General features: G+C 43.2%; 1 protein-coding gene across 11 annotated transcripts in view; it reads left to right on the forward strand.

Moving 5' to 3' along the window:
• PLEKHA5 (pleckstrin homology domain containing A5) overlaps window positions 1–12606 on the forward strand; it is a 213779-nt gene that overhangs the window by 40159 nt on the left and 161014 nt on the right. The window contains exon 1 of one of the 11 annotated variants that reach the window (XM_089689106.1): window positions 10760–10902. The exons of 8 other annotated variants lie outside the window; for them this stretch is intronic. In XM_089689106.1, coding sequence (XP_089545232.1) covers window positions 10871–10902 — 32 coding nt within the window. In that variant the 5' untranslated portion in view covers window positions 10760–10870. Of the gene's footprint in view, window positions 1–10759; window positions 10903–12606 lie in introns of those variants that run through there. 2 more of the 11 variants (XM_089689110.1, XM_089689109.1) reach the window with 2 other exon arrangements.

Genomic DNA, 12606 nt, shown 5'->3' on the forward strand with positions numbered 1-12606 from the left:
ATACATACCCACGCACCAAAATATTTACATTCTCACACACTTAAACACCTACTCACATACAGAAAAACCCAATAAAATATACACGTCTTAAAGCAGACCTTCATCTCCTCTTTTAAAGACACTAAATCTATTTAAAAGTATAAAGGTAAACAAGTATACTTACATATCTGAAAGTGCCTTTTTTCTATCTCACACCACTATTTTGAGAAATAACGCCGTCAGTGGCTGGCATCTTCCTCTTTTTCTGCAGTGGTCTCCAAACTGCTTTGCTTGCTTTTATCTGGCCCTTGAGGCACTTTTATTCCCACTGATACAAGACACTATTCCTCCCACTGACTCCAACAATGGAGCATAATTCCTGCTACTGACATCAGCAATGGGGCCCATTGACACCAACAACAGGGCGCTATTCTTCCCATTGACACTAATGATGAGGCACTCAAATTGACACCAATGATAGGGCACTATTCCTCCCACTGACACCAGCAATGAGGCACTACTAGAATACCAAAGATGCATTGTTTACTCCCACTGACACCAGGACAATTTTAACTCCCAATAGCCACAGGCTGGCCCCGCTAAAATCTGAAGGACAGTAAACTGGCTCTTTGTTCAGAAAGTTTGGAGACCCCTGTGTTAGACCACCGATGACATCTTGAGTGTTGTGTGACGCATGTGCGAGACGAGGTGCTGACACTGCCTGCCCTTCTCCTGCCGTTGATGCTGACACCCTTTGCTCTGTTCTTGCATTCTGATCTCATGTAAAGGTCTCGCACAGAACAAGAAGCAGCAAATATCACCACACTGCTGGCACTAGACCTAAAACTTGTCACTCCGGTTGGTGGGACTTTCTGGGATATGTAGTTCATTTGGTTCTAGTCATTTTTTACATTTTAAGTGGAATGTTAAGTGGTTAAAATACCTGTCATGTTTTTCTTTTCCTTTCCTGTTGGGGTGATTTCCCTTCACATGCGGGTCATTAGACATAGAAAGTGAAAGGAAATCTGTACAAAGACAGATGTTACCCTTTGGAGGATTTCTCCTCTATTTCTGTTCTGATGACGGCTGTTACATTTTGGATTTCCCATCTCTTTCTGACTTGGTGACACCAGGAAAAATAGGGTGAACCTCCGCAGTGGAGACAGAAAACCTGACGGGGAGCTAGTCCTTCCCCCACTTTATCCAGAATAGGAAAGTGGAAGGAGGGGCCCTGGCAGGTTTCTACACTGAATGGGACTCACAGTGCCTATGGAGTTTTGTGGTGCCGGTATATGACTCCTGGAAGATGGTGGTGCCTGAACATCTACCACACATCATATTGTCTCTACCCAATTAGAGGTCTGTTAAAAAAACCAATGGGCTTTCTGCTTGCCTCCATAGGCCACCTGATTACCATAGGCTGTTTTCATTGGAAGATGATTCCGTTGTGTAAAGTGACTGAAGTAACATGAGGCCCAGTTCACATAGCTAACAAATCAGGATAGGGATCTTTGTTTTTCAGTCCAATGAGATTAAGGCTTCGTTCACACCAGTGTGCAGTGAAACAAGTTTTTCTGCATGCGTTCTGCAAGGACAAAAAGTAAACAATTGCTCTCTATGTGCCCTGTTCACACAACAACACTGGTATCACGTGCAGATTTTTTCTGAGCAGAATCTGCAAAATGTATAAAACTCACTGAAACGCGCATGAAAACTAATGTAAACTCGTGTGTCTGCCAATTAAATCTGCATGTTTTTTCCATCAGTTTTTCTGCAAGTATGGTGTGAATGAGGCCTTAAGGGAGCAACAAGGTCATACAAGCATCTGATCCACCTGGAAGTATTGCATGCTGAAGATTTCAGCATTGACTAAACCCAACGTAGGTGCTAATGAGAAATATTTAACTATTATAAATATATTTTGCAAAGCTAGATTTAATTAAATGTACCTTCATTGTGAGTGTCTGGAGCCAGTGTGACTTTTCAGAGCCCTTTCTGGGTATTCTGAGCCCATTGTGATGCAGAAGTCATTGCCATCTCTCCACATGCTTGACATAGCATCCTCTGCTGGTCTCTGCTTTGTGTGCTAGGGAATGGCACCACCTGCAGGACAATCTGTGATTCAAACCTTTTATAGAATACTTATTAGCACTTTGAATAAACTTCATTATTTTCTCGGTCAAAAGTAGATGGGACTTTCCAGTTACATAGAAATCGTGAATTTTCCATCATCACTGTGACCCATTTCCAGCACGGTTTCAGCCTGTCAGGTCTCTTTAGCATGGGACTGTTTTTTGTTGTGTCACTGCACTGCCATTGTTTCTTTTACATTGAGCAGACTATTAAAATTGGAAAAATCATCTGTAATGATTGGAATAAAACCAGGAAAATAGATTGAGACATTGTAGAGAATTACATTTACTGTGCTATGTCTCTGTCTGCTCTTTGATTGGACGTCTCAATGGTCCTTATAGGAGAAGTAGGGCCAAAGCTGTTTTGGCCGTACGTCTCTCGGAGGTTACAGGAGTGCACTGCATTCTGCACTCCTGTGAACCGTTTTTAACCTACAATGGGCTAAAGCCTGCTTTCAGCTGACATCACCGAGCTGGTCCAGGCTCTGGAGAGATCCCGACTTTAAAGTTGGGATCCACCAAGATACCTGGACCAGTAGCTGGCTCAGCCTCTCAGCGAGCCACTGAGAGCCCAGAGCCAGCTGCTCCCACCCCCTCTACAGCCCAGTGCTCCAATGAACCCTGGAGGGGCAGAGCAGAGAACCGGTGACTGGCTCTTTGCAGACTGAAGACCGTGAACTAAGCGATCAGCAGTCTTTGATCGCTCAGTTCTTGGTCTTAGAGGTGGTGGGGAACAGATGCTGTAACCACCTAGAGGAGTATGAACGTTTTTGCTTTTTTGACATCCTGAACTTCTTTTAAGCTTACCAGACATGTTACAGTCTGCTTGTACAACCTCCTTTAGTCTCTAGGTTCATACCTGTGCAGGTTGCGTTTTGAGGCGTTTCTGCATTACGTTTTGACACTGTGTTTTTTTTTTTTTTCATCATCAAAAATGCAATATTTGCTTTTCTGCAGCATTCCCATTTAAGTCTATAGAACCAAAAACGCAACGTTTTGCATTCAAAAAAGTCTCTGACCATTTCCAAAAAACGCATCGAGTGAAAACATGGAGATGTGAACGTGTCCCATAGGAAATTGTGTTAAATGGACTGTACTGCGTTTCTGCAAAACACTGCAGGAAACGCATACGTGTGAACCTAGGGTTAGATCTATCGAAACCTATGTAGTGCAAAGGCTCGTTTGATTGGATGCAAATTGTTTGGATAGATGAGATGGGTCCTCCTAGTACATGGTTTTGGTAAATCTGAAATGGATTGTACGGTTAGATTGTAACGTAATGTAGTGTATGGTGACTCATTATAGCAGAGAGTTCTATATCTGGAATCTGATGCAACAGTGACAGTTTTGATTAGAAACAATTTGACATATTAGGTCCAGTGTGTTTCATTTGCACCTGTTTGTTCTCTGTATGACCCTGTCTGATGTCTAAAGGCCCTACTTAATCTATCCAACCAACCAATCAATCAGTTCTTGGTAGCTCTAAAGGAGGTTGTACAATCAAATTGTAATGTGCGTAGTGGACTTTAGATAATGATGAGACTGAGCTGGAAATTTTGAACACTTCTCACTGCAGGCATGGTGACAGTTGAGGCTTGCCATAAATGAGCAGCGGCGGGGCTCACCTCCTTCTGATTACTTGGGAGGTTTAAACCCAGACCACACCTCTTCAGTGGAAGTTTTCTATCAGTGTCTTGAGAATCACTGATTTTCTCATTTATACACCCTGTTCCAAATTATTATGCAAATTATATTTTTCTCATTTACCTAAATAATTGATGTAAATAAAAGTCAGCATAATTCTCATGTTTTTATTGAACAAACCTCCTAATGATAACAGCATTTTTTTTTAAACATAAAACACTTCCAATGCACTGTTCCAAATTATTCCGCACAGTAAGTTTCAAAACACTTTATAGGTTGTAAAGAACTGAAAATTGTCATTTGTTGTGTTTGCAGCATATTTACTGAAATCAAAAGCTATTTCAATCAAACTTTTAACAACATTTTAACTTTTTAAACATTTGAACAGGTCACGTTACATTGTAACATAGGACCCCTTATTTGGTAGCAGCTTCACAAGTCTTGCATCCATTGAACTTGTGAGTTTTTGGACAGTTTCTGCTTGAATTTGTTTGCAAGATGTCAGAATAGCCTCCCAGAGCTGCTGTTTGGATGTAAACTGCCTCCCACCCTCATAGATCTTTTGCTTGAGGATGCTCCAAAGGTTCTCAATAAGATTGAGGTCAGGGGAGGATGGAGCCCACACCATGACTTTCTCTCCTTTTATCCCCATAACAGCCATTGATGCAGAGGTATTCTTTGCGTATGAGATGGTGCATTGTCATGCATGAAGATGATTTTATTACGGAAAGCATAGTTCTTCCTTCTGTACCAGGGAAGAAAGTGGTCAGTCATTAACTCCACATACTTTGCAGAGGTCATCTTTACACCTTCGGGGCCCCTAAAGGGACTGACCAGCTCTGTTCCCATGATTCTGGCTCAAAACATGACTCCACTGCCTTGCTGACGTCGCAGCCTTGTTGGATCCAGGTGGCCATCCACCAACCATCCACTACTCTATCCATCTGGACCATCCAGGGTTGCACGGCCCTCATCAGTGAACAGGACTGTTTGAAAATTAGTCTTCATGTATTTTTCTGCCCAATGCAGCTGTTTCTGCTTGTGAGCATTGGTTAGTGGTGGCCGAATAGAAGGTTTATGCACAGTTACAAGACTCTGGAGGACTCTACACCTTGATGTCCGTGGGACTCCAGAGGCACCAGCAGCTTCAAATATCTGTTTGCTGCTATGTAATGGTGTTTTAGCAGCTGCTCTCTTGATCCGATGCATGAATCTGGCAGAAATCTTCCTCAATGTGCCTTTATCTTCACGAACCCATCTGTGCTCTGAATCAGCCGCAAATCTCTTAATAGTGCGATGATCACGCTTAAGTTTTCGTGAAATATCTAATGTTTTCATACCTCGTCCAAGGCATTGAACTATTTCACTCTTTTCGGCAGCAGACAGATCCTTTGGTACAACAAATTTAAGCTCCTCCCACTTCTAGATATTTCTTTTCTTTATACCTTAGAAGGTATATGGGGCCTTAAATGCAGCCCCCTGATGTCACCAAAGGACCACATATAATATTGATTATTTGTAATTATGCAAAAGAATATCAGACTGAAGACTTACTAGAGGAGATGGTCAGAAACTTTACTACATGAATGGTTGGGGATTATAGAGTCATGCACTAGGAGACAGTCGGAGATTGTTTCATGTCACGTGAAACTGCTAGTGATCCACAGCCCTATTACAAACCAAAGGTCCCGTTGCTGAGTTCTGAGGGCTACACTGCAAACCCCAGAGGGCCGCAGGTTTGGCACCAGGGATTTAAAGTATGGAGCAAATGCAGTCTCAAAGATATCTTCTAATCAGAAGTGATCACCTTGAAATGTTAAACTCTTTTGTTTATGTATGACAGTAAAGAAATGTTAACAGAATATTATCAGAAGAATCTGCCTCAACACCATTAATTCATGGCTGTCATCCAGTTCTGGCCTGTGGGTTGATCGGTCGACCATTCTCGTGGCTCTTGGAGAGATGAGACATGATAGAAACCTGGGAATAAATGGTGTTTTAACTGATGGCATCTCACTTGGAGGCACACTGAAAGACACCGAATAGTCTCTCTGACCTACATTCTCCCTCGGCTGTCACACTTTATGAACTTGTTTATGTGCCAACAACTCATTTGATTTTACTGCAATTCCTCAGCTGAGCAATGATTCGAGACGGCCTCTCTGATGTGTAATTGCCTTGCTTTGGACAGCAGATGGCGATCTGTGCCTGCTTTCTGAAATGAGCTTTTGTAGAAATGCAGTGATGCCTTTCAGTGGCCAAGAGTTGATTGTAAGCCTCTGGGAATACTTGGCCTCCTCATCAACCACATTTCACAATCTGATTTCATTATTTGCTGCTGCCAGCTTTGGCTAATTCTATATAAACTACCGTTGGTGTGGTCTAACTGTTGTGAGTAGCTTCCACAAAAATTAGGTACAATGGGCAGTGACGCCCCCCGTTCCCTCTACTTCTCTGATGGTGTATGTTGGCTTAGTCAACTCCAGTTATCACCCCCAATTTCTTTTCCACTGTGGATGTAAGTTGACTTACTGTATACCATAACCCGGGCATATATACCATAACCCGGGCTGAAGATAGGTCACAGAAGTGCAGAACTAACTGCACTCCTGTGATCCACAGGAGAAGTACAAATAAGACACTGATCACCGGATGCAGCCACTAATCAAGAAAAGTTTTCTTACATTCCCATCCAACAGAAGTCGCAGGACAGTCATATATAGATCAAACTTCATGCGGTTCATGGTGAACCAGTCGAATTTCGATCCATCTATGGCCAGCTTTAGTGGACACTGTAAGAGACTACTGCTTTGCTAACACGATTTATGAGCACAAAGCAGCTTTCCTGTATTCCTAGCATGTTGAATAGAATGCAATCTCCGACAACAAACCATCCCCTGGCATTGCTCGGAGTTGACTTGCGGCTTGATTCATCTTATTCTGTGCAGTGATCTCTCCATATTGTGAGTTGGCCGGCCAGTAACCATCCAGCTGCAGGATTATCTTATTGCTGTGGATACGGTCTCGTTCTAGCCCCAGTGGCAGCTTAAGATCTGGTAAATAAAAACATATATAGCATACAGCTTTTGATCTATTTGTGAACATGCTTACAGGAGGATGTAGTGGAGAGCTGACCCGCCACTGGATTCCTGTTTTTCATTGTCCAATTAAAGGCTGAAGTGGTCTTCAGACAAGGCTGTATTATTGCTCAGCACAGAGACTCAGGGCCTGACTGTCCTGTCTGGCAGATGTGCCTGGATCACAAGGCTGCATGAACAGAATTCAAAATTCTGTAGGACTTCTATAAAAGTTTAAATATCTTTATAGTTGTACGGAGTTCTGCCTTAAACTGTTCCCACCAATCTCTCCTCCTCTCACTTCCGGATGTCGTTGTTCTCTAAATAACTTCTGATTATCTGCTAGAGCTTTTTCTTCACAGTTCCTGATTGTTGTGTTCATTTCATAGGATGCCTCCATGGCAACCAATTCACTGCAGAGTGGCAAAGTTTACACGTCTCTCCTGTGAAAGAGCAGAGGTTTGTAGTCTATGTACATTCATCTCTCAAGACCCATCTCCCAATATGTAATTAGCGATTCTTCCATCGGGTCCTAATTTCCTGAAATCTCAACCAGTTATTCTTTCATCAAGTCTCCACTCCCTGATTTCAACCAGAGATTTCTCCATCAGATCCTAGCGCCCCGATATCTCACCAATGATTCCTGAATCAGGTCACAGGTCCCTGATCTCTTACCATAAATTCCTCCATTGGGTGCCAGCTCCACACATCTCACCAGCAATTCCTCCATCAGGTCCCAGCTCCCTCATATCTCCACCAGCGATTCCTGCATCAGGACCCAACGTCACATATTTCATTAGGGATTCATGCATCAGGTCTCAGCTCCCTGATATCTCACCAGGGGTTCCTTCATTTGGGCCCTGCTTTCCGTATCTTGCCAGGGATGCCTGCATCAGGTATCAGATCCCTGATATCTCAGCAGTGATTGCTCCATTGGGTCAGCTCTCCAATATCTCACTAGCAATTCCTTCCTTAGGTCCTGGCTCCCCGATATGTCACAAGCGATTCCTCCAATAGGCCATAGCTCCACATATCTCACCAGCAATTCCACCATCAGGTTCCAATTCCCCAATATCTTGCCAGTAGTCCCTCAGTTATGTCCCAGCTCCCCAGGATTTCACCAGAGATTCCTTCATTGGGTCGCCGCTCCCCAATATCTCAATACCGATTCCTGCATTGTGTCCCAGCTCCATTGTATCTTAGCAGCTAATTTTTCATCCGTTGGGTCCTGGATACCCTTATCTCATCAGTGATTAATGCATTGGGTTCCAGCTCCTGGATATCTTACCAGCGATTTCACCATTGGGCCACAGCTCCACATATCCCACCAGCAATTCCTCCATCGGGTTCCAGTTCCCCAATTTCTTGACAGTATTCCCTCAGTTATGTCCCAGCTCCCCAGAGATTTCCTCATTGAGTCTCTACTCTCCAATATCTCACTAGCGATTCCTGCATCAGGTCCCAGCTCCCTGATAGCTCACCAGCGAATCCTCCATTGGGTTCTGAATTCCCATATCTTATCAATAATTCGTGCATTGGGTTCCATCTCTCTGATATCTCACCAGTGATACCTCTAATGCTGAAAAATACAGCTATCCGGCGTTTTTAAACCTCAAGCTTTTGTGCTAGTATAGTTTTGCTAAAATAGCTAAAAAAAGCTAATGCAAAAATGGTAAAAAACATGTCAGAACACATGTTTTTAATGCGGCATTCTACAGCTATCGCTAGTGGCGGTTTTATAATGTCCAGTGTGCATGAGGACTTAGACTGAATAGAATCAGAAAATTTGCCATCACTATGTGTGCCTCACTCTCTCACAACTGGTGTATGAGGAAGAGCAAAACAGAAAAATCCTTGCTGCCGCAATGGAGCTGCTCCCTTGTTTCTTAGGTAGAAGACCTAGTCCAAGTACATGCAAGGAAAGCCAATAATCGGGGTCTAAAAACAGTACAGCTGTAAAGAACAAACTGTGTGTGGTCGGTAATTATAAATACACAAGCAGAGTAGCATGCACATTGAGTTATTTACAAAAAAACTTTGAGCGTAATAAAAAATAAAAACATAGCTCTAGCAAGGACACACATGCAACAGTCAAATACAATATAATAAAATCGTGAAATAAAAGAATACGTCCGTACTAAGAATGTAGCAGTTGGTCAATACTGTGCATCAAATTGGCTTGGAGAGCAGGTAAATTCTAATGCACATCATTGATTAGGGAAGTATACAACATGAGTGATTAATCGCTTGTTTAGGCAATGTAAGATAGTATCCTGCAATAATCCATGTACATAGAGCTTGGTACTGGGTGGTTTATGGAAGGTTTTGTAAAGGTAAGTTTGCATCAAACGCATCCGTTTAAGCCTCCATACCCTCAAATATAGATCATTGTGATCATCTTCAGAACACCTACATATGATAATTGGGGTCTACTTGGGCTCACTTTATTGGTACAAACTGATGGATGATGTAGACAGGCATCAAGATACGGGACGTAAATACATTTCATACACAAAGTTCATCATCTGCCAGGATACTCCAAATAAGCATTTTGTGTGTGAAGCGCTTTGAGGCTCCTTATCTTCATACCAGTCCACTTTGTACATCTGTAATAATATAGTGAACAGCCTGGACCCTAATCTTTGGATTTTTTTGCAGATACGGAGAAAAGAAGATCCTAAGCAGCTCATACATACAGACTCTGATCTTTGTGAAGTGATTGTCATGTGGGCAGAGCTTGTAGGCACATGGGACTGAACTTCAGATGATGATAGAGGTGGCTGATCACCATGTACACTGACTTGGATAGTGATCACACACTGATAATTGGCAGATGAGATTTGCTGTGGTGATTGGTAGGCTGATAAATTTAAAGGGGCCTCTACAATTATGCCCTACATAAAGACAAAGCGTGTCAGAGGAGCAGTCAGTGTTCATCAGGATAGTAACACTCATGGAACAAAAAGGCTGCTTTGAAAAATGAACAGGGTGGTGCAGCCATGTCAGGTTTATTGCTAGGGGTAGAGACAGTCCCGCTGAGCATCTATGCCTGGTTTTGTCACAGGGAGCGAAGAGGTGCTGTGGGGATCTCTTCCATGCATTATTTGTATGGAAACTCCTCCCTAATAAAACCATGTTTCAATAACCGTGTATCATTGTTTTGGAACACCCCATCTGCAACTTCCCTGCATACATGCTAGGATTTGAATTTGCAGAGTAGCATAACACAGAGCTACTTATCAGTAGTTTGGGGCAATTGTTTGCTTTTATTCCTCATGCACACTGGACATTTTTGCAGCTGCTGTTTTCGGCTTTTGGCGTTTTTTTTTCTACAGCCAGTAAACTCCCCAGCGTTTTATCCTATGTGTCCATGCACACACAGGCTTTAATCAGCATTTTTTGTCAAGAAAAACCCCCCAGAACTGGTGGGTTACTAGAGGAGTTTTTTCGTTGTAAATATGCTCTAATGCTGAAAAACGCAGCAAACCGACATTTTGGGAGCTTTTTTTTTTTTGTGCAAAAATGTAATTTTTTTGTGTGTAAAAACCACTAAAAACGCGGCTAAACGCTAATGCAAAAACGCTGAAAAACTTGTGTTTGTGACACGACTTTACACAGCTAACGCTACCAGCGTTATTAAAACACCAGTGTGCATGGAGCCTTACTGTACTTTTTTGAACAGTACTGATTGTGATCTCAGTTGATAGGAGGATGGAAGATATTTTCTGTTCTGACTCTCTGTAATTCCTCTACAACAGACTCTTCCATTGCTGTCTTTCTGGATCACAGGTAATTATGTGCTACACCCAGCTATAGATTTCAGTGCTGTACCTAGATGTTAACAAGCTGACAGCTAGGACCCAAGTATGATCAGCAGACAGGAGATGTTGTGAGTTCTAGTCACATGCTGAGCTGTTGATGGTGGCACTGAGCATGCTCAGATTGCAACCTCCTTTCCCAAGATCGCAGCTTTCACACAGCTCATCCGTCATTCAGCTGAGGCACAGCAGAGTGGCAGGTCAACGCTGACATGTCCCCATGCCTCCCATCCCTCTCCCTCCACCAGGTAGGTGAGTGTCTCTTGTGTATTACATGTATACACGCTGCTTGTGTCACCTGCACAATACACCCTCAGCATGCAGATTAACCCTGTGTGTGTTCTGAGATTCCAGCACTCCTAACAATACAGTTGTCCGGTGCTGCCCGCGCTCTCTGTCTGTAGATGCACTGAGAGAATTGCGATGAGTTTATCTGAATAGTGGCAAGGCCTGCGCAGTGCTGTGAGCGACTGCTGCTCTCTCTCCTCCCTGCACAGAACAGTACAGTGAAGCTCAGCAGCTGATGGATTCCTATCTGTCTTGATAGTTCTAGTTCTGATTATCCAGTTCTATCATTTCATATGTGATTTGTCTGTATATGGAGATGTAATCCTGGCCTGGCGTTGTTCATTGTGATGGTGGTCTCTGGGATGTTTCTGGTCCTTATGATCCAGTACAGAGATACCATGCAATATGGGCATTGTGTTTGTATTTAGTTTTGCTGCTGATGTGCCTGAGATGGTTCTGGTTCTGATCCATCAGTATAGTTCTGAGGTTGTGCAGAGAGGTTCTGACCACCCAGTGAAAATGCCTGTGACAACGTCAGTGTGATGTGTGCTGTACGTCCTCTCAGCTGTATTGTTGCTGACTTTGAGAACTCTGATAATCCATCAATACTGTGGTAAACATGACACATGTATGAATAGGACAATTCTTGTATATGTAAAATTGCTGTGATAACTCAGAACCTACCTCCCTCTTCACCTTCCTTTGCCGTTTGTCTCTCCCCCCCCCCCCCCCCCACATTTTTCTCTTCTTTTCACCTCTTTCTATTTATTTCTCCTTATCTGTCCCTTGCTTCCAAATTCCCTATCTGTACCCCCCCCCCCCCCTTCCTTACCAATCAACCATCCCTTTCTACCCTGTCTCTTCTTATCACTCTCTTTCAGTCTCTTACCTACCTTTCTACTTTCTCTCTCTCTGCCTTCTCTCTATAGAACCTTATCTGGCTTAGTGGGATACATCTACCTATATCTGTATATAGAAGCTCTATGGAGGGCCTTGGCCTCCTGCTGGTAGCTGTATTGATGGAGTTGGCAGAGTTGCTGATAGTTGGGCGAGTGTTCCTCCCACACATCTCTCTCCCATATGGCAGTCGATTATCACTGAACTCCACTCTAAATGTACAATCCATTCTATTTATATTTCATTCAGCATGTTGAGTTCTGTGGTCCTGTCCTTTGCAGGAAAGCACACATGGAACCATCCAGTATGCACCCTGTGTGAATCCATTAGTAAGCTGTGAAAGATGGGCACCCACTGTCTGCCGATTGCACTACACAGGAAGTGTGGTGACTTCAATGATCAGATTAGAGCAGATTGTGAGGTGTCAGGAGGACATCAGGGCAGGAGACCTTTGGGGGGGAGGGGGGGTGGTGGTGAGGGCAATCTAGGGCTTTTCAAGTGATTGGACTTCCTGAGGTCCAGATGGGTAATCCTTCTGACACATAAAGGTAGGGTACTCCCCTACATTTCTCACCCCCCCCCCCTCTATGGATTCTCTTGTGCGCCTTTATAATATTTATTATACCTTCCTATGGTGAAGCCAATTATGAAATTGAATAAAATGTGTACATTGTACATTGCAGACTGAAAAATAAAACCTGATTTGTCCCTAAGGACAGCAGCATTATTGCCTATATACCACTCTCAATACATGAGGGGCAGGGTCTGTAA

This window comes from Staurois parvus, unplaced genomic scaffold, assembly GCF_062004578.1.
Source record: "Staurois parvus isolate SC_StPar_1 unplaced genomic scaffold, SC_StPar_1.0 ptg000469l, whole genome shotgun sequence".
Classification (NCBI taxonomy): domain Eukaryota; kingdom Metazoa; phylum Chordata; class Amphibia; order Anura; family Ranidae; genus Staurois; species Staurois parvus.